At 35.8% G+C, this 22,856-nt stretch overlaps 1 protein-coding gene across 3 annotated transcripts; it reads left to right on the top strand.

The window, feature by feature from the left end:
* The first annotated feature begins 1,006 nt into the window (after positions 1-1,006).
* On the top strand, positions 1,007-11,220 carry LOC140792434 (DEAD-box ATP-dependent RNA helicase 20-like). Of its 3 annotated transcripts, none has more exons than XM_073143434.1 (10): positions 1,007-1,213; positions 1,297-1,892; positions 5,188-5,367; positions 5,479-5,640; positions 5,747-5,901; positions 8,612-8,704; positions 8,787-8,872; positions 8,945-9,171; positions 10,445-10,666; positions 10,772-11,220. In XM_073143434.1, exons 1-10 carry the CDS (start codon positions 1,158-1,160, stop codon positions 10,870-10,872), a joined length of 1,878 nt encoding a protein of 625 aa, XP_072999535.1. In that variant the 5' UTR covers positions 1,007-1,157; the 3' UTR covers positions 10,873-11,220. The 3 variants fall into 3 exon arrangements, 2 of the variants coding, with proteins under 2 accessions (XP_072999535.1, XP_072999534.1); XM_073143433.1 differs by having other exon boundaries at positions 10,445-10,678; XR_012109755.1 differs by having other exon boundaries at positions 1,055-1,213; positions 8,945-9,322; positions 10,445-10,678.
* The last annotated feature ends 11,636 nt before the right edge of the window (positions 11,221-22,856 follow it).

Genomic DNA, 22,856 nt, shown 5'->3' with positions numbered 1-22,856 from the left:
TCTTCTCCAAGTGAGTCTCATAATATTCAATAACTAATAAATATCTACATAATATTTTCCTAAAATTGCGCATAAAAAATGTGGCTGACTGGGCTTTCTCCTAGATCAAAGCAAATCAGCTCGCCAAATTCGTCGATCGAATCGGGCGCCCCTCCACGTAGAATGAAAATAGGTGGCCGGGTTCTCTTTCTCTACAACTACATCCCCAAGTGGCAGCCAAACAGAGGCGTGAATGCAAGGTGCCAGCAGAATGATCGACCGACAGAAGTTAACAAATTTAGCTAATTAAATAAACTCTAATATACTTAGATTTTAACTAAACTATATAAACAGAATAAATAAGATAACTAGACTCGATTCATCGAATTCAATGTCTTCATAATGCGATCCGATCTGACCTGATTTGCATTAGAGAATCCTTAAATTCGATATTGTAAGGGACTAACTATATGTTTGAAGATGACTACTTAGAAAAGAAATGTATATATGGTTAGTGTTTTGATCATTCTTTATAATGTGTATTTTAATATGTATTACCTTCAATGCATTGGAAATATTATCAAGTATTCTATAATTTTATTTCTCATGATATAAGCTTGTACATGGTTTATGAAGATGATAATAACAAAATAAATTTAGACAAAATGCTTCTAAGAGGAAGATAAAGAGGATGAGTATTTAATTCCTTGGGTTAAAAAATGTACTAATTTTTTGTGAAAAAAAATTTATTTTGTTTTTGAGAAGTACAATTGGAATACATTTGTCTCCCACCAAAAAATAAAGGAAAATCACCATGGTCTAATTCGAGATAAAAAGTGACAAAATAGTATAATTATATATTGCCGCCTTATAGTTTAGATAAAAATTAAACATGATATATAACTGTGAATTATAGAAATAATAACTTTGGAATGTATTACACAGTCTGTACATTTCTCCGATGGTAGAGGAAAAAAAAAAAACACTTCAAGGAAACCTAAAATGAGTCGACATAAAAAAAAAAGACAATGGAAATGTGTCGTCATCAAATCACCGCTTATTGAACAAACTTCCTCCTTTTAATATACCCGGCGGTCCGCGCGAAAACCCTAGTTGCTCTTTTCACATCACGAGACCAGAGGCCGGAGATAGCCTCGCAAATCCAAGGAACAAGAAAGATGAATCCTTTCGATCTCAGATATGCTGATCCCACCTCATACAGAGAGAGACGGAGGTAATCCTTGTCCAAAGATCTCATCTTTCCTTCCACTTCTTCTTCTTCTTCTGATGCTTCCTCTTCCTTCTCTTGCTTCGCAGCGATCTTATGCGGCCTCCGCCGCCTCTTCCTACCCTTTCTGTCCCCATGGGAGGCGTCGGTCTTGGAGGCGCTGCTCCCGCTCCCTTCTTCCCCCATCCGGATAAATTTACTGCAGGTTCCGACCTACCCCGCTTACCTTATGGCGGTGGCGGCGGGAGGGGCAGCGACCATGGATCCCGTGGTGGCCGTGGAGGAAGGGTTTTTGACGCTGGAAGAGGAGGAGGTAGGTTCTCCAACGGAGCTCGTGGTGCCCGAGGGTTTAGTTCTGGGAGGGGAGCTGTGGGAAGGCAAGAATTTGGAGGGCGTGAGGGTGGCGGAAGGGGCTTTGGTGGGAGGCCCGGGGCCGGCAGGTTTGGTGTTGGTGGCGCCGCAAGAGATTTTGGGAAGCCAAGAGATGATCTTGATAGTATCTCGCTCCCAAAACAGAATTTCCATGACCTGATCCCGTTTGAGAAGAACTTCTATGTGGAGAGCCCGGAAATGCAGGCCATGTCAGAGCACGAAGTGCTGCTTTATCGTAGGCACCGGGAGATCACAGTTGAAGGACTTGACGTGCCGAAGCCCATCAGGTTCTTTCATGATGCTGGCTTTCCAGGTATGTTAATGTTGGATAGTTTTTTTTTTTTTTTTTTTTTTTTTTGTGCTTTCTGCTTGTGTTGTCATTTTCTTCTGCATGAATTGCTCTCATATATTTTTGATGGAGATAAATGATGAAACTAATGTGTACGTAGGAATATTATACTTAAGCAGTACAAATATAATTTATTGTGTAAAGAACATAATTTAGTTTCAAACTGCTTAATTTGCTTTGCCCGTATACATATCTAGATGCATCAGTTAGCCTATATATGTTCTATATATATATATATATATATTGAACATAATTTTAAAAGTTTATAAGGAAAATTATGGATGATGTTTGTGAATTTTGGTAAGCGCGATCTAACAAAACTAGATACTGAATTCAAGTGAAAATTGATATGGATGTTGTAATTCACTATAGTAAGTGGGCTCAAGTAAGAATGTAGGTAGAAACTTTGGTGGAAGGCAAGACTAAATGTCACGATTGCATTGACCATTTTGTAATATAATAAGCTAGTATTATTTTGTTGGGAATAGCTTATTTTAGTTAACATTGATCAATGATAATACAGATGGATATAAGTTACCTAGCCAACAGATTTCTATTTAGTTAACCTGAAGATAACAATGATTATTATTAGTCTTATGCTTAACTATGAATTGCTTGTGAGGCGTACATGTTTAACCTACCATAGGACATATAAAATAGATTATCCTAATAATTTAATTTGCAATTTTTTTGTTTTAATTCGAAATGCGATAAAAATGTTGAGGTTTTTCATGTTCAGTCATAATTTCTTTCAAAAAAAGTCTCTATCTAAAAAGTGACAAGTTTTATGTGATTGCAAGGATTGTTGTGCCAAAGCACATCATATGCCTGACTCGGCATGCCCTTCTCACACCTCTAATATATTTTTTAGGATATTTAGATATGTTTTTACTCTAAATATATTTTTTAAAGCTTACATTAGAGTCCTTTGTCCTTAGATATTGTTGTAAATGGTTTATTTTATTAAATATATAGTAATAGTCAAGTAGAAAAATAATTTAATAGATAATATTATTGAATACATTCATTAATTGATAATAGTTTAATAATTAAAACCAAAACTTAGTTGAACATAGATTCACAGGGAGGGCCAAAAACTTTATATATTGGCACAAAAATAATATGAGAATTTTGTATCAAATATTATCAATAAACATATTAATTTCAGATCTCTTTCAAATTTGGGGAATGGGTAGCTCGATTAGCGAACGGTGAGTGACGATCGGCGATGGGTAGCTTGACGATGAGGTCAACGGTGAGCGGCGAAGCTATTAGGAGGGGTGCTGTGCGGGACCCCTCGTGCCACGTGCCGGTAAATCGCCAGCACGGCAAGTACGACCAGCACGCCCCGTGACGATCGGCATGGCCATCCATGAAATCAACTCATATAGAGTTAATCTAACATATTTCTTTACCAATTGATCCAGTTTGAATGAATTTGACATACTAAATTTGGATTATTTTGAAATTTGGGAAATGTTTATTTTTTTTGTGGGTGGGGGGCGAATCAAATTGTCCCATCATACATGTAAATTATTTTTAATAGGTATATATAGAAAGACCATATTCGACTCATGTTGATACCTCATTGGAATGGGGAGTGTTGACCGGCCCATCTTTGTGTGATTGAATTAATTTTCTTTGTTGTATATCCTATTTCTCTCTCATTTTCTTTCTTTCCACTTCCTTTATCCTTCTCTTTCCTAGTTCTCCAAACTCCAAAGAGGTATATCTCTTAAGAAATTAGTGGCTAGTATCGTGTCCCCCTTAGTATTCATCCCTCTTGGATCTCATCTGTCATGAATATTGAATTTTGTTTCTAGATATTGATCCAACTTAACTGCCATCACATGTCTATTTTTGTGAGATATTTTGTTGTTATATATTTACCATAATTCTCCTTCGTCAAAATTTCCTTATTATGTATGGATTTAAGTTTTGGTTGATCCCAATCCAACATGCGGCAGTTTTGGCCAAAACACCCAATATGACTTGGTTTAATTTTTGAGTTGGATCTAGTCCAAGACCGGATCCGTCCGACAATTGTTATCCCCTGTGATTGCCACTTCCTTTTCTCCTTTTCTCTCCCTGTTACTCCCATGTTTCTTCCCACACTTGCTCCCTTGAAATTGATGCTATGAAGTGGAGACTGAATTAAACTCCAAATTGTTCCAATGGTTATTAGGAATTTTGGATTCCTAGTTGGATGCTTTCCTATTGCTGTTAGTTTCCTTTGATAATTTTCTTTTGGCGGATTGTCCTTGTGCCATTAGGAAAGAAGAAAATAATTTTCTTTTGGTCTAATTTGCTAATGCATATCCTGTTTTCTTCGAACCCAGTTCTTTTCCAGAGATACCTGTTTGTGGTTGGGTCAATTTTTTTCTTTACCCATGTTGGCATGAGGAAAATAATCGGTGGTACAAAAGAATAGTACTACATAATAACCACTGAATTTCAGTGGTGTTATTTGTCCCCTAATTACAACATTCTTCCCTTGCAACCAGTTTGTTTCCTTGCCACTTTATTCACTAGTGAACGCAAAACCAACTTCCCTTTTCAATTTTGCACTACTCAAAGGGGACGATAAAGATTTAATAGACAATATCTGTGCGACACAATTAAAGATTTCAGAGAAAACCTTTTTGCTTAGCCTTGCGCAGCTCTTGCCAAAATCCTATTCAAATCATCAGCTGCCAGCAGAAATAGCGGAGACAATGGATCCCTTTGTCTTAACTCTTTTTTACATTTGAAATATTAAACAACCTGCCCATTTACCAAAACTGCAGTTTGCCCAATTGTTATCACTTGCTTCATCCACATCCCTCCACTTATCTCCTAGCTTTGAGTATCCCCTCCATGTAGTCCCATCTAATAATATCACATGCTTGTTTAAAATTTAATTTAATAACACTCTTTCCTCCCTCCAAATGTTAGCATAAAAAATACTAAATGTAACACCGCCCATCCATCAATTTTGAAATTACAAATTAGCAAACTTATAGATCAAAACTCTTCAATTCTTTCTCCTCCTCTCTTTGGGATTAAACAGATTACTGCATAATTAAGTCTGCAACACTCAATTTTCCTTCATAAATCTGCAAATAACCTCATCAAATACTCTTTTGGTAATTGTTATGTGTAGGAAAGAACTTAATTTTGGGGAGTATGCCCATGTGCAGGAAGTTGACTTTATTTTTCATTACAGTTAGATTTCCAACCTGATATTCTTTTGGCATATTAACCCACATTGTTTGAACAGATTACTGCTTGCAAGTGATAGCTAAATATGGATTTGTTGAGCCAACACCTATCCAAGCTCAAGGGTGGCCCATGGCTCTAAAGGGAAGAGATGTAGTTGGTATTGCGGAGACTGGTTCAGGGAAGACATTGGCCTATTTGCTCCCAGCTCTAGTGCATGTAAATGCACAACCTCGGCTAGGTTAGTCACAATTTGTAAAGGGTAGATACTCATAGTTATGTATTGCCGTTCACTTTTGATTTGACCACCTTTGGTTGATATTCTTGTGACCCTGGTGATTGCACTTTGCAGTGCATGGTGATGGTCCAATTGTTCTGATCCTAGCACCTACAAGAGAACTGGCTGTTCAAATCCAAGAAGAAGCCATAAAATTTGGATCACAATCAAATATCAGAAGCACTTGCATTTATGGTGGCGCACCAAAAGGACCACAAATACGTGATCTTAAAAGAGGTTGGAATTGATTCACACTTCTAATATTGAATCTGCTTCATTCTTGAACATTCCTCACATATGTATCGGCTTTTTAAAAGATTTTGTTTTCTTTTGCTTGTTGTAGGAGTTGAAATTGTCATTGCGACACCTGGTCGACTCATTGATATGTTGGAAGCTTGTCATACAAACCTGCGTAGAATAACATACCTTGTATTGGATGAGGCAGATCGCATGCTGGACATGGGTTTTGAGCCTCAGATACGAAAAATTCTATCACAAGTATGATTATCATTTAAATTTGGTTATATTTAATGACCTAAATCTTTGTCCTGATAATTAATACTGGTTAATCAGCGTAGGGTCCTACTCATCTATTGATGATTGGAACTATAGGCTAACCATAAACTGATATTCAATCTCCAGATAAGCTTGTTTATTTAGTATTTTACATGGTTCCACTGTTCATTGTTGGTGTTGGGAGGCCTAAAAAAATTTCTTCATGATAGTTCTGATTCAAGCTTTCTTTAAAATATTGAAAACAACAAAATTTAGAGCAACATGGATCAGCAAATTCAGGATTGTAATTGATTGTCTTCCATGGGCTAAAGGCATTGATTGTTGTAGTTGTTTATATCGGTGGTGAATAAGGTTTTGTTGTCAATAGATGATATAGATCTATTCACAACTCACATGTAGTAATTAATCAATTTTCAGAATTGCAGGTAGGGTTTGTTTGACAAAGCAAGGAGTGCAATATTCTGGTTTTTATGTTCTTAAAAAAAATATTCTGGTTTTTATTACTAGGGAGGATGATGGGTCTTGGGAGAATATTTTTTGTTTCTGACAGCCTGACATTCAACTTGTCATTTGATCTGTTTTATTTCACAAAGCTGTGCATTTTTTCTTTTATGATTCTCATAAGACCAAACTAAAGGAACAATTTACAATGTAATCTTTTTTTCATTTTCTTAGTGTATATTTTACTACCTTTTTTAAAGAAGGAGCACTGAATCTAATAGGTTTTTGTTGTGTTTTTCATATGATGATACCAAATCCTTCATATTTTTCTCTTTTATTGTTGAAACAATGTGAGCAAACAATTTATAAGAAAAGGAGTCATGCCAAAGATTATGGACATAAGAGAAAACATGTAAATCTCTGCCTCTGATCTGTGTCTCCACAAATGCCAAGTTCTCTTTTCTTTCTTTCTTTCTTTCTTTTCTTTTTTCTTTTTGCTTCATTATTGCTTTTTGCTTACATGAAGTACTACTACTTGTGAAATTGCCTAGCTCACCATTTTTTCTTTTTGCTTCATTATTTCTTTCTTTCTTTCTCTCTACCCACCATTTTCTCACTGATTTCCTCTCTGGACATTTTATAATTTAATATGGCTAACAACTATTGTTCTTTCATCCCACGTATCACCCTACAAATGACATTAATTTACTTTTAACCAATGATGATACATCTTAATAAACATCTAAACTAAGTATTGTAGATGTTAATTATGTATGGACTCTGTCTTTATGAAGAAGCTGCTGATTTGCATGTGCCTGTATATATGGTAAGCTCCTGGACTTTATTTATTTGTATTCAGAAACTTGCTTTAGATTAGCTGTTGAGATTATGTAGAAGGTCACAGAAAGGTCCTTGCTTCTTCGGAGTAGACTACTACTTTTAATTAATTAGGCATCAAACAATTTAATACTTTGTAACGGTCACCTTCCTAACCCCACGAACATTGCGAGTCCAAATTTGAAGATGGAATTAAATTCTGACTCACTAGTAGAAAGTTAGGGTTATTGTAGATTTCTAAAGTTAAGATGTAATTCTAGATCAAACGGTTAGATGGTAGAGTATAGATTCGAGATGTAGAACAAATTTATTGGGATGGATCGTGGAAAGGGGAGGCCGAAGAGGCGTCGTGGTGAACTGCTAAGGGTTATGGCAAGGTGGTGGAGATGGCAATTGTGGAAGTCGAGGTAGTCGGTAGGAAAGGGATAGGAAAAAAGTAGGGCTGTTCCTTAGGGTCAACGGGTGCGGCCATACAAAGTGGAAGACAACAATGAAGATCGTAGATGGTGGATAGGGTTCTATAGCTTGGAGGTAGTCCAACAAGGAGGAATGAGATGATCTTGCAAATTAACTTCAATAGTTTAAGATGATTATCTAGGTGCACATCATATCTATTTATAAGTGGCTATCTGACTTGACTAGACTTGGTAATAAGATCAAATATGCTCGAATCTTATTGACTAACTTAAGAAAAAATATTTAATTAAAACACCTAAACTAAAGTTTCTTGCCATCGGGTGTTTGAACGCCTAAATAATTTTCTGGCTGTCGGGTAAATGCGCTTGAACGCCTATTTAATCTTCTGCTCTCAGGAATTTGTGTTCGAACGTCTGAAGGGCTGTTTGAACACCCAATCTCGAAATTGGTTCTTTCGACTGCTGGAACCTTTATTTCTTCTGTAAATAAACTGTTATCTATCTATTATATACTTCAATCAGTATTTTGCGTGTCATAGTTGTTCCTTAGTTGCATACCCTCTGCAGGATATCATATTGTTGGTAGTGTTTATCATGGAAACAACAGTCTTAATTCTTAAACCCTTACTGTACTTTTATTTTTTAATTACTGTACGTTTGATTGGATAAGATTATAATTTGTTTGTTTTTTAACTGGATTGTTATATCTCTGATCGGTAATCTATTTAACTGGTTACATCTATGAAGGAATCCTCTGTTTTATCAGAATATCTTTTCTTTTTGGAATTCTGAAGATTTTCTTTTTATGCCATTTTAATATTTGATCATATTCTGTCAAAAGAATAAACCTAAGATCATAGTTATAGAATATCTCTTCTACATATTCTTAAAAATATTTCCAAAACAGCATAACTATTTTTTTTTCACTTTTATCTGAGTTCCCTTATCCTGTTCTTTGTTTATTTTCAACATAGTTGACCGAGTTCTCTTAATGGCAGATCCGGCCTGACAGGCAGACATTATATTGGAGCGCGACATGGCCTAGAGAAGTGGAGGCATTGGCAAGACAGTTTTTGCACAACCCATATAAGGTTTATAGTACTTTAATCATTGTTATATGGATAATCATAATTAATTGATGTACTGATACATAAATTTTAATTGAATTTATAGATAATAATAGGATCCCCTGATCTTAAAGCCAATCAATCAATAAATCAGGTTGTGGAAGTTATTGCAGAGCATGAAAAGTATCCCAGGTATGGTAAACGACTTTACATTGGTCATGCATTGATATGATATTATTGAGTAATTTTATTTATCCCTTGTAGGCTGGTAAAACTCTTGGGTGAGTTAATGGATGGGAGCCGAATCCTAATATTTCTTGAGACTAAGAAAGGATGTGACCAGGTCACTCGGCAACTCAGGATGGATGGTTGGCCTGCATTATCAATCCATGGTGATAAAGCCCAAGCTGAAAGAGATTGGGTTCTGGCAGAGTTCAAAAGTGGCAAAAGTCCTGTAATGACTGCAACTGATGTAGCTGCACGTGGTCTTGGTAGGACCACTTTGTTTAAGGCATCTTAAAAATATCCTTTCTTTAGTTCAAGTACTCAAGGACGGCGAGTAGGCGGGGGCTGCTGGCCAGTTACAGAATAAGTGAACTGAACTTGTGGGTTGGTGTGTGACAAAGTTGCCATCATGTCAAGGTAGCAAGTTTCTTCTCTGTTTACCTCCTTTGAGTGTAAGCACCGGCAGTGTTACCAGCACACTTCTTTCTCTTTTCTGATGATGTCAAGACAGCACTTGCGTCATGCTTCTTTGCTATCACATCCCAAGGAATGTATCTTGCATTTTTTGCTGACTTGCCCTCCTTATAGGCTTAAACATTCCCATGATAGTCACCTTATAGGAATGAAAGGTAGAACTAGAAACTTCTTCATCATAACATTTAATAGTGCATCAAGTGGAATATGTCAGTGGATACTGAAGGATAGGTTGCTTGTTGCATATAGTGTTCTTTAGCTTGCATTACTAGTATAATTACAAACTCAAAAGTCAAAATATGTATTGAAGATGATTTATTTCTTGTCTTGTTTCCATTGGTTTATAATTGATTATTATCTGAACTCTCGAGTAGACACTTCAGTTTTTGCATTGTCTGCCTTCTCCCCATGATTGAGCTTCCTCTATTTGCAAGACTGCTCTATTGGTACCCTCTTACAAGTCCTGTCAATTGTGCCTACTTTGCTGGTATCACTGCCAACAGGTCTATACATTGTTGAAAAGTTTTCCTGTCCTTTTCAACAGATAGGTCTGTCTCTCACCTCTGATTTGGCACCTTATTGTTGCAGCCTATGTTTGATGGACATTAAGTATGAAATTGTTTTGATTTAGTTTAATTATTCTGCAAATAATCTTATAATATTTATTTTTGATATAATAGGAAATCAGAGTAGGGTTTACATATTGAAATGATAGAAGTTCACTGAGATGCTTTTAATTGCATCTTTCCTACCATCTGACATGTTTCAGATACAAGGCTGATGAAGTGTTATCACCACCCATACTGAAGCTGGTTCAGTTTTGCAGCCCTGTCGACTCCATATAGTAGCAACATGATCTTCATTCTGTTTCATTTTAATACCGTTTATGGAGGCAGTGGGGAAATAGTTACATTTGAATGTGTTTCTTGGATTGATGTTGAGATTTTTACAAAACTAAGGGCAGTTTCCATATATTGTTTCCTTCAGGAAAGTCCTCTTGGAGGGAATCCATCCTAGATATTTGAATTAATGTTAATTGATTCACTAGTCTTTTGCATGTTACAGATGTGAAGGACATAAAATGTGTGATCAATTATGATTTCCCAACAAGCCTCGAGGACTATGTCCACAGAATTGGTCGCACTGGGCGTGCTGGCGCGAAGGGCACTGCCGTCACCTTTTTCACCCAATCAAATGCAAGGTTTGCTAGGGATCTTGTCAAAATCCTAAGAGGAGCTGGCCAGATTGTGAGTCCAGCATTGACATCCATGGTTAGGTCATCAAATGGTAATGCCGGAGGTATATGTGCTATAACTTTTTTTGTCTCTTATATGGATTATATATGGTCTTCTAGACAGATTTGTTCTAATATTTTCATTTGTTTGTTTCTAGGTTCTGGTGGGAATTTCCGATCGATGGGCCGAGGATATGGTAATAGGTCTTTGATTTCTGGGTCCAACTCCATCCCACTTGGAGGGAGGAGGGCATGGTAATCACTCTTGATGGGCGGCAATAACAGCCAATTGTTTTGTTTCAGTGGTTATGTTACTAATTAATAGCCTACTCAGCTTTTCGCAACTGTCAGTTTGCCAGTCCAAGTTCTGAAGGCCAAATGCTTTATTTTGGTAAAATTCAGTCTTTCCTTGTACCACCCAGTTGAGATGTGGTTAGCTTCTTGCACTATATACGACTTTCTCACACTGGGATTGCAGTTGATGGCTTTTAACATACAACTGGTACAGTAGAAAAATGGTTAGTTTCTTGAACCATATGTATGATTTATGTACGCTGTATTGCAGTGGAGGTATATTTACTAATGTTGATGCTATCCCAGTTTCTTATAGTGAGGTATATTTACTAATGTTGATGCTGTGATATTTTTTAATTTTTTCTTGGAATAAGGGCTCCGTTTTGATATAGTATAAGCATAATTTTTTTCTATTATAGTAAGGTCTATACTAGTTTAATATCCAAATAATAATTTATTTTAAAACTAGTTTAGTAGTACGTACTTCCTAAAGTTATTTTATACCACCGAGGTATTTTAGCTTAATAAGACAATATTGAGTATTAATAAGACAACACTCAACCAACTGTCAATTTAGTACTCTGCTTTTAACTCATTGTTGCAATAGACAAGAGGCGATGTGCATTCATCTCCCACCTCTTCAAGCAAGCAAGAACAAGAAGAGGCCGCCGAGTGCTCTCTCTTTTTACACTTACATTTTCTTGGAGAAGAAATCGTTGGGTGTTTAAAGTTTGAAAGATAAAAAGATATCAAGAGATAACGGAAATTTGTCTTCTCTTATTACACTTTCATTTTCTTGGAGAAGAAATCATTGGGTATTTAAAGTTCGAAAGATAAAAAGATATCAAGAGATTAGGGGAAATTTACACAGTACGTTATTATTTTTGTCATTCAAGCCTTTTTTTGTTTTTGTTTCCTTTGCATATAAAACTTTTTTTTTTGATGTCCTTCTGCCATTTAGTGCTCATTAGATGTTGATAGTACAATATAAGAATAGAGAGAAGTTTTGTCCAATTATTTCAATACTGAAGTTTTGTTAGGAAAACTTACATTTATTTATGGACGTTTGCATATATAAGATGTAGCTGTATATTTAATTCGAATTGGTTAGTTTTCTTTGAAAAAAACTTAATGTGTTGCAAATAAGGTGTGCTATCTTTTAGTTATGGGCACTTTTATTTATTTAACATAATTTATTAACTATACATTAGATTGTTTCCTAATTGAAAGAGCTGCTTTTATCATCCTTCTTACTTTTCTAATTATAATTCACAGTTTTTTTTATGAAATTTATAGTTAATTTACAAAATTTGTAAATTAACAGCGAAATATGGTCAGAAAAAGAAAGAGGATAAGAAAGAGTGAAAGAGTCTAAAATGAATTTAATATGCATTGCAAATAAGGTGCAATATCTAGTTATGAGCACTTTCATTTTCTAACACAATTTCTTAACTATACATTAGATTGTTTTCCAAATGAAAGAGCTAAAGGAATCATCCTTACTTATGTTCCCTACCGAAAATAATTGTCACTACTTTCTCTTTTCTTCTTCTCCTTTTTTTCATCCGGTTATTCCAATGGTGGACGGGATAGGAATTGAAGCTTTGCTAGAAAAACATTCATTTATTTATGATGTTCGCATATCTATGATATAGTTGGTATATTTAATTTGAATTGCTTGGTTTTCTCTAAATAAAAACTTAACGTGTTGCAAATAAGGTGCGATATCTAGTTATGAGCACTTTTCTTAATTATACCTTAGATTGTTCTCTTATTGAAAGAGCTAAAAGAATCATCTTTACTTATTTTTCTAACTATAATTCATAGTTTTTCTACAAAATTCATAGTTAATTTATAAAATTTGTATATTAACTAAAAACTACGATCAAATTAAGAAAGAGGATAAAAAAAGTGAAAGAGATACTGCCTAAAATGAACTTAATATGTGTAACAAAAAAGGTGCGATATTTAGTTATGAGCACTTTATTTATCTAACACAATAACTATACATTAGATTGTTTCCAAATTGAAAGAGTTAAAAAATCATCCATACTTATAGTCCTCACTAGAAATATTCTATACAAGCTTTTTATATAAGAGAAATAAGGTGGTAGAGATATAGAAGAATAAGTAGAGTAAAATAATTTGTAAAGTTATCTACGAATTTTGTAAATAAACTATTAATTATAATTATAAAAAGAAGGTGGATGAGGAGAAGTAAAAGATATACTATACTATTTAAACTTTTGGAGACTTTTCATAATCACTAATATCCTTTTAATGTACCTGAGCACTTTTATTTACCTAACACAATTTTTTAAGTGTACATGAGATTTTTTTTTCCAATTGAAAGAGCTAAAAGAACCAAATGCTATAATCAATCTTTCAAATAAGTGAACATCGATACAGTTAATTTACAAATTTTGCATTTATATTATTAACATTCTTTGTCTTTTTCTTTTTTTTATTGAAAATAATTCTACACAAGCCTCTCATACAATGAAAATAAGGTAGTGAAGTAGTGTAATATAGAAAAATAAGTAGAAGGGTAGAGTAAAAAAATTTCCATGTTAACTGCGAATTTTATAAATAAACAACGTAAGAGAGATACGACCATATTTGGAGATATTTCATGATCATCAATACCTTTCTAATTCTATATAAGCCTCTCGTACAAACTTGCCCCGTATAATTTGATTCACAATTATCACAATTGCTTATATTTTACAAGCTAAAAGAAGTATGTATATCCCTATGTAGATTACTAATGGTAAAGAAAGTTGATACACTTTGTTATAGTCTTTTCTTATTGTACTAGTTATTTATTTTTATTAAAATAAAATTTCTGTAGGTTGCGTTCGAACGCCCTTGCGAACACCGGTATCAGGTTCGCAAAAACAGAGAACGCGAAATGCGCGTCCGAACGCGGTCAGGCACGTTCGAATGCCTGCATCACATTCACATCGACAGAGAACGCTTTTTGTGCGTTCGAACGCGATCGGGCGTGCTCGAACACGATCAGCGAGATTCCACTAGGATTAGGGTTAGTTATTGTTATTAGGGCTTGTTGGCTAGCTTCTATAAAGGTGTGGATGACAGCCAAAATCATTATGCTATTGGAATATTGGTTTCTTGCCTCTCTATCTTCTCTCTACCCTAATCTTCCTCCTCCTTCTTCACCAACCTACTGCCTCTACCATTAACAAGGTCTCTCCTAATTTCTAATCTCTCTCGTCTGTCGAGTCCTCCCCCTTCTTTGGGATCTCAACTACTTTTCCCCTTTGTCTTTATCCCTTAAACAACATCACCCATCCACCCTCATCTCCATTATCATTCATAACCCTAACTTTCACTCCACCCGTCACCACCATCTTCATCCGCATTAAATCATACTTTCGTCCCAGTTGTAGTTCAAATCTACGAAGGGAGTAAATACGAAAAACGTAGATCAGGGAGTTATGGATCGATTTCACTTGGTTTCGTAATTTGCTGACTATGGGAGAATATTAGGTGAATATTTTACCTCGGTTGCGCGGACTGCTTCTCGCAATAAATTCAGATCTGAAAGGAATTGTTCCGTAGCCCCGTCAAAAGCTCATGTCAATTAATGTAAAGGAGAAAATTTGCAATTTTTTCAAGCTATATATATGTGAAATTTATAAATTAATTGTGAAATTTGTAAATTAACCATGAAATTTTGGCGGTAATTCACAATCTTTTTACAAAATTCGTAGTTAGTTAACTATGAAATATGATAAGAAAAAAGGAGAATCAGAAGAGAGAGAGAGAGAGAGATACTACCTTATTAAAACATTTTAGATACATTTATACTCACTAATTGTAACACCCACAACCATAAACACGTGCATGGCATGAGCCCATATGGCACGTGCATGGCACCTGACTATTTGGAGTTACTAACAATCAAATAAATCTGTATCAACATCATAAATTTATCCACAAAATGTAAACTAAGAATAACACAAGTCTAATTGTCAACAGTATATGGATAACTTTACTTGGGCCCCACACAGGCCACAACACATCATCAAGAGCTTTTCACCACCACATATACACAACGGTAGTATATACATAATTATACAACTACAAAGTCACTTACTAGAATATAAGACAAGGATAAAGACACACTTTGGAGGATGTCTACTAATACATCAAATAAGATAACACATCTAGCGCATAATACTAACCACACACTACTCTTCACCCATTGGTAAGATCTCTAAGGGAGTATCCTGCTCTACTCGTTCACCTGAGTTTTTGGAAAGGAGAAAATAAAGAGAGTCATGAGCTAAAGGCTTAGTGAATAGACCTTACACTGAATTAGTGAAGCCAAACAAAGAGTAAATTATGTACTTAATAATATGAATCAGAAAGAGCATCATGTTATGAATGAGAGTATAAATGTAACTTCAATAATATTGAATTGTAGATAACATGTCATAACTGATAAAAGCATATAATCCTCGACAATAAGTAAACAAATCTCCATGCCATAGTATCATCATAACTCTCTCTCAAATATGACACATGATACATGCCGTCTATGACCATGCTATTATATCAAATGCAACCATATATGATGTAAATTGATTATTTAATAATCAGGTATTCAGATGAGAATAAAATTATATGTAGTTCTCAATATATCAGTCATCAATATCATCTCTATATGTCATCATCATACTAGACCACTGTGCATAGTCAACACTCGGTACTCGGTCTCAACATCATGCCCGTAAGGCCAACAGGATCGCGACTTTGTCAAGCGATCAATTATCCACCAAGCGCATCCTAACCCTCGTGCCCACTCGGGTATCCTCACGCTTTCTATCAACTATCCTATCAATCACATTTCATGTTTTCTTTCTAAATAACAAATCATATGCATATATCCAATACAATAACAAGTTAATGCATAATAGGAATTTAGGTGGAATAGAAATCAAGAGAAAAATAATGCAATATAGTCTCCGATCATGTAGTCAACAAATGCATACTCATGCTAATCTATTACATGCATACTTATGCTACAGATCAACTGGACATAACATTATAACAGTATAATCATCTTTCATCATCTCTATTTATCATCATCATACTCATATCCAAGATCAGCCTAATTAGATGCATGATAAAAATATGCTCGACTGTAATCATCTCTAGATAAAGTCATATAATCATACTGGAGGCCAAAACATGCAAGTACATAATATATAATATATCCTAATTTGAGAAAGGCATCTAGGGGATAAGATTACTCACCACCACTGCAAATACCAAACAACCACTCATTCACGTTGCTACGACAATGATCATGCCTTGATAGCTAAGTCCACAAGGTCTTGAACATAGGGGTTGGGATATGAAATTATTTATAACAAATAATGTCAATCTTTCTATTCATTAAAATTAACCCGGCTAAAATTTCTTCTTGTAATCATGTACTCTTCATTTCTATATTTGTTTTGTTATTTATTAACCATAATTATATTATTTAATAATGTATTTAAAACATAATTATCTGTCTATTATTCTCTTTAATAATTAAGAAAGTAAGAATTAAATTACTGCAAATAATTATGCAAGAATATATGTACATAACCCTAATAATTACTATTACCTACCTAGGATTAAAATAGTATTTTATGTTGTAGTTATTTTGCTAAACATGATATAATTAGATTTAATTCATATAAATTAAATACATTAAATTAACTAAACTAATTGAATAATTAATAACATAAACAAATATAATTAGTAATAAATAATATGCATATATATATATAAAAATATACACAATGCTGGGCTCAGCCTAGCACCTCTTACAGGGTGCAATCCGAGAGGAGGAAAGAAGGAAAGGAGGAGGAGGAGGAGGAGAAGAAGAAGAAGAAGAAGAAAAAGAAAAATGAAGGAGAAAGAAAGGAAAGGGGGTTGGGCCGTAGGGGAGGGGTACGGCCGCTGGTGGCCACTCAGCGGCCGGCCTCTCGCTGGCAGCTCAAACCTTCGGCGTCCCGAGAGCAAACCGATAAAGAGAGAGAGAGAGAGAGGAGAGAGAGAGAGAGAAGGAGATAGAGAGGCTCGCCGGCGGACAAAAGGGCCAACGAGGACTTTTTCCAGCAGCTGGTGACTGCTGGTGCACTAGATGGAGAGAGAGATAGAGAGAGAAAGAGGTTGGGAGAATGCGAGAAAGAGAGAGAGAAAAAGAATATTAGAGAGAGAGAGAGCTGGTCACGTGGCGGCGGCGGAGTGGCTGATGGGCCGGGTCCCACCTCCACGCGTCGTCACGGCATGTAGTAGCGTGGCTCGGTGGAGGTGCGTGGCACCCCCACTGCTGCCATAGCATGCTGTGCATGAGGTCGGACATAGCGAGGCCGGTCGCGTCATGCCCAACAGATTTTTTTACCCTATTTGGGTTATTATACTAATACTTTGCTAATTTGCAGTATCCACAACAAGATACTTGTTAACTTATTTGCAGCATAGATTAGGTTCTTTCAAGCTGTATATTCCTTTTCTGTCTACCATTAGAATAACTAAATGGATTCACATACTTATCGGTAAGTCAAACGAATAGCTGAATAACTAATCCTAAAAATCTCACCACTATCTCTAATTAGTCTCTTACTTTATTAATTAAAGAACGACTAGAAAGACTTGTATAAAAAAAAAAGATTAAAAGATAGTGAAGAATGTAACAACCTGATAGGGCTCCGATACCAATTGATAGGGCTCTGGTACCAATTGATAGGATCTAGAACCAAAAAATCGGCTACGGAACAATTCCTTAAGATCTGAATTTATTGTAGGAAGCAGTCCGTGCAACCATGAGAAAATATTCGTCAGATATTCTGCAGAAGTTATAAAATTACGAAACCAATTGAGTTGGTTCCATATTTTCCTAATATAGAGCTTTCTTATTTATGCCCTTCGCAAATTCGAACTGTAGCAGGGACGAAAATACGGAATAACGTGGGTGATGGTGGTGGTGACGGGTGGAGTAGATGTTAGGGTTATGGATAGGTATGGAGATGAGGGTGGATTATGGAAGTGATTAACGGAAATAGACGAAGGGAACGAAGTGGTTGAGATCCCAAATAAGAGGGGTGGCTCGACAGTCAAGGAAGATTAGAAGCGAGAAGAAACCTTGCCAACGGTAGAGGTGGAAGGATGGTGAAGAGGGAGGAGGGAGGAGTCTAGAGAAAAGATAGGAGGCAAGAAATCAAGAATCCAATAGCAATATAAATTTGGGTGCCATCCACATATTTATAGAGGCTAGCCAACAAGTCCTAAAACAATATGAAACCCTAACAAACCAACTAAACTACTATTCCTTATCTTCTCCGAATACCTTTTGGATTAAGCTTTCATTTTGTCATAGATATATTCCAAATTTGGAGAAGTCATGAATATAAAAGTTGTAGATCTAGAGGTTATAGACCTTATTCAATTGGCTTGATATTATTTGGATAAGTGTAGAATATTTTAAAAATATTTTTTGAAAACTGCGCAGAGTTGGATTTAACTAATTAGATAAAATCCTAACTAAGTGTATCACAACCCAGTCACAAATAAAGAGAAAAACATATTTTTGGGCACGACGTGGCCAACCAAAGTGTGGTCGACCTCATGTCCATGCAAGCCCCTCGCATGGGGGAGGGAGTGCCATGCATCCCACCGCTGCTATCGCAGCGAGCCCCGCCGCCGCAGCTAACTCTCCTACTGCTTCTCTCTACTTTCCCTTCTTTTGGTCTCCCTCTCTCAAACTCTCTATATTTCTCTCTCACTCTTGTCGACGTCGGCCTACTGCCGTTGCCGAGGTGAGCTCTTTCCTCTCTTTCTCTCTCACTTTTGTCGACGTCGGCCTGCCGCCGTCGCCGAGGTGAGCTCTTTCCTCTCTTTCTCTCTCTCGAGTTTGCCAACCCTTCCTCCTTTCTTCTCTACTCTCTCTCTCTCTCTCTCTCTCTCTCTCTCTCTCTCTTTCTCGGGTTAGCCGGACCTAAGCAGCTAGTGAGAGGTCAACAGTTGGCTAGCCAGCAACAGCCAAGCCACTCCCTGTCGGCCCAGATCTGCTCGTTTCCCTTCTCTTCTCCTTATTCTCCTTCTCTTCTCTTCTCTTCTCTTCTCTTCTCTTCTTTCTTTCTTTCTTTCTTCCTTTGATATCATAGCATGGTCATAGACGGCATATGTCATGTGTCATATTTGAGAGAGTTATAATGATATTATGACATGAGATTTGTTTATTTATTGTCGAGGATTATATATTTTTATCAGTTATGACATGTTATCTACATTTCAATTATATATTATTGAGGTTACATTCATACTCTCATTCATAATATGATGCTCTTTCTGATTCATATTATCCAGTACATGATTTACTCTTTGTTTGGCTTCACTGATTCGGAGTAAGGTCTATTCACTAAGCCTTTAGCTTATGACTTTCTTTGTTTTCTCCTTTCTAAAAAACCAAGTGAACAAGTGGAGCAGGATATTTCCTTAAAGATCTTGTCAGTGGGTGAAGAGTAGTGTGTGGTTAGTATTATGAGCTAGGTGTGTTATCTTATTTGATGTATTAGTAAACATTCTCCAAAATGTATCTTTATTCTTATCTTATATTCTAACAGGTGACTTTGTAGTTGTATAATTATATATATACCACCATTGTGTATATGTTGTGATGAAAAGCTCTTGATGATGTGTTGTGGCCTGTGTGGGGCCCAAGTAGGGTTATTCGTGTACTGTTGACAGTTAGACTTATATTATTCTTAGTTTAGATGTTGTGGATAAATTTATGATATTAATACAAGTTTATTTGATTGTTAGTACCTAGCCAAATGGTCAGGTGCCACGCACGTGCCATATGGGCTCGTGCCATGCACGTGTTTAGGGTTGTGGGTGTTACAAGCTCATGCAAGTAAATGACTTAAACAACTAGGACCGTAACTAAATCATATAAGCAAATAAAATAAAGAAAAATAGAGCTCCGATTGGACAAGAGCCAGGACGCTGGCTTTGGCGGCGGCGCCGTGGCGGAGGGGGCGAGATCTCGTAGCCGAAAGGCGGGGCAGTGGCAGAGCTCCAGATCTCCTACCTCCAACTCCGGAGCCGTAATGTCCTGATGAAGCCGCAGACGTCTAGAACATAGTAGAATTCCGACAATTGGTGACGCTCCACTGTAGATCTCGGGCGGATCTCACGCTGCTCGAGCAATGCCTCCTGCGATGTGCTGCCGGAAGAGCCGCCATTGTGGTATATCGACCGGAAGAGACGACGTCGGCGAGTGCTCTAAGGCACAAACAAGCCAATCTGGAATCGACCGCCGGGATGGCACCGCCTAAGGCTGAGATCGAGGAGTTCTTCGCTGCGGCTGAGGTTGCTGAGCGGCGGCAGTTCACTGACGACAAGAATGGATTTGAGTGTGACAAACACAAGGGTCCAAGGTACTTAGGTAGGTAGGCTACCGTAGCTTTCGGCCGTGAGATCTCGCCCCCTCCGTAGCTTGGGGCCTTGGGCAAGTGCGCAAATGGAGAGACAGAGAGTTGTGGTCTTGTGGAATGTGGACTTGTGGTCTTGTCATCTTATGGAGTTGTGCCATTGTGGGTGGTGGCTAGCTATTGCCAGTTGGCCACTACCCATTTGGCCAATTTTTTTTTACTCGGGTCATCAGCCACTTGGCGGGATTTTTTAAGAGTTTTATATAAAATACTTCATATTATTATTCACCCAAATTTACACAGTACTGTGTTCACACCGCGTTCGCATTGCGTTCACACCGCGTTCGCACCACGTTCGAACGCGCTCTCAGCAGTTCACACATACAGAGAATACATTTAGGCCATTCAAACGCGAAAAACAGGCGTTCGCACATACAGAGAACGCATTGCAAATAAAGTAAATAAAAAATTAGAATTAAAATAAATAAAAATAAATGAGAAGATGTAAAAAAATAAATAGTTAAACAAATGAGTAAATAGAAATATTTTTATAATTAAATAAATAGTTACACCAAAATTAGGAGGATTTTTTTTTTGCATCACTGAAGAATGAGCACATCCCAACTAGGTTGGCACCTACTCACCTATCTATCATTTGCATAATCCATCCATTAATTTTAAAAAGTAAAATAAAATTACATTAGTCATTGAGATTTAAAAACTCAAATTCTATATTTTTTATTGCAAAATGGTCGTCCATTTGCGATCTAGATTCGGTAGTATACCAATCTTGTAGGCACATCAGCGCTTCAATTGTTTCTTTTCCCAAACATGATTTATGTTGATCAATCAATCACCCACTTGTATTGAAAGCAGATTCTGAAGGTATAGTAGACATAGGAATGATCAATATATCACGGGCCATAGCAGCAACAATCGGAAATCTCATCTCATTTACCTTCCACCATATTAAAGTATCTATTTCATCCTCACTTACAAAATGATTATAATATGCTTGAAGCTCAGTGATTCCCCCAGACGTTGATGAAGTTCTCCTCATTTTAAGTCGAGCAAGCAATGACTTCTTAGTACTACCACTTTCAGAAGGAATAACAGAAGATGAAGGCGTAGAGGAAGAAGAACCATATATAATAGAATAATCATTAAAAAGCCTTTCAAAATAACTTTTAATAGTTCCTGCATGAGAAACATAGTCATCTTGTTTATCTTCATATAAACCATTAAAAATATCGAAAAGGCCGGTCTCTTTAAGTTGAGGTTCTAATAAAATGCCAAAACCAATAAGTAAAGGAAAATGTTCAAAATATTTAGCATATTTAGTTTCCATTTTTTGTAAAATATTATGTAAAGTTCGATCATTTTTAAAAGCAATAAAAAGTTGAACAATATTAACAAGTTGCATACCAGCAATTGTAATTGTAGGAGAATAAGAGCTTGATAACATATTAGTAGCATCAAAAAATATTTCTAAATTTTTTTTTATTTTTTCTGCATTTTCCCATTCTAAATCAGTAGGACATTCTAGTTCATTATTAATATCTAAAGAAACATAAGAAATTATAGCTTTTTGATATTCAAGTACTAATTAAAGTTTTTTTAGCTTTTAATCCACACCTTTTACACATATTTGCAAATGTTCTAGCTCTTTTATCATTAAAAATAATATGATGTATAATTTCTCTAATTTTATGAATTAGTTCAGTAATTTCTTTTAGACCACTTTGTATAATTAAATTTATAATATGACACATGCATCTATTATGTAATAATTCACCATTACAAAGTAAAGAAAGAAAACATCAAAGATTAGAAATTGTGGAATCATTATTAGATGCATTATCAAGAGTGAGAGAAAAAAACTTTATTTTGGATATTATAACTTGTTAACTCTTGAATAATAGTATGAGAAAGATATTCACTAGTATGACTCTCATCAAGCTTTCGAAAAGAAATTATTCAATTTTGCATTTTCTAATTATCATCAATAAAATGTGCGGTAATACACATAAAAGACCAACGTTGGCATGAAGTCCAAATATCACTAGTAAAAGAAATTCTAGATTTTAATTTTTCAAAATCTAAAATTAATTTTTCTTTTTCTTCAGCAAAATATTTTAAAACATCTCTTCTAATTGTATGATGAGAAATTTTTTTAAAAGCCGGATTAAAATCTCTTTGTAAACAACCTTCAAGTTCCGGATCATCACCCATAGCAAAATGTTTATTTCTACGAATAATATATTTAACTATTTCTTTACGAGCATTTTTATAATTTCATTGAAAATTAGAAATATTTTCAGAAGCACCTTGATTAAGCAACATTTGACCAATATGAAGTTGACATTTTTTATGCTTGTCTTTAATATGCCTCATTAGGTGAGTAGTGTCATTTTTAGTTAATGCAGAAAAATCATGATTACATTAAAGACATTTAGCTCTACAATACTAATTTGAAGACTAAAAATCTTGAAAC

The sequence above is a fragment of the Typha latifolia genome, chromosome 7 (genome assembly GCF_019914945.1).
Source record: "Typha latifolia isolate L0001 chromosome 7, TyphaL0001v2, whole genome shotgun sequence".
Taxonomy (NCBI): Eukaryota; Viridiplantae; Streptophyta; class Magnoliopsida; order Poales; family Typhaceae; genus Typha; species Typha latifolia.
This window is presented reverse-complemented; position numbering and strand designations above follow the sequence as displayed.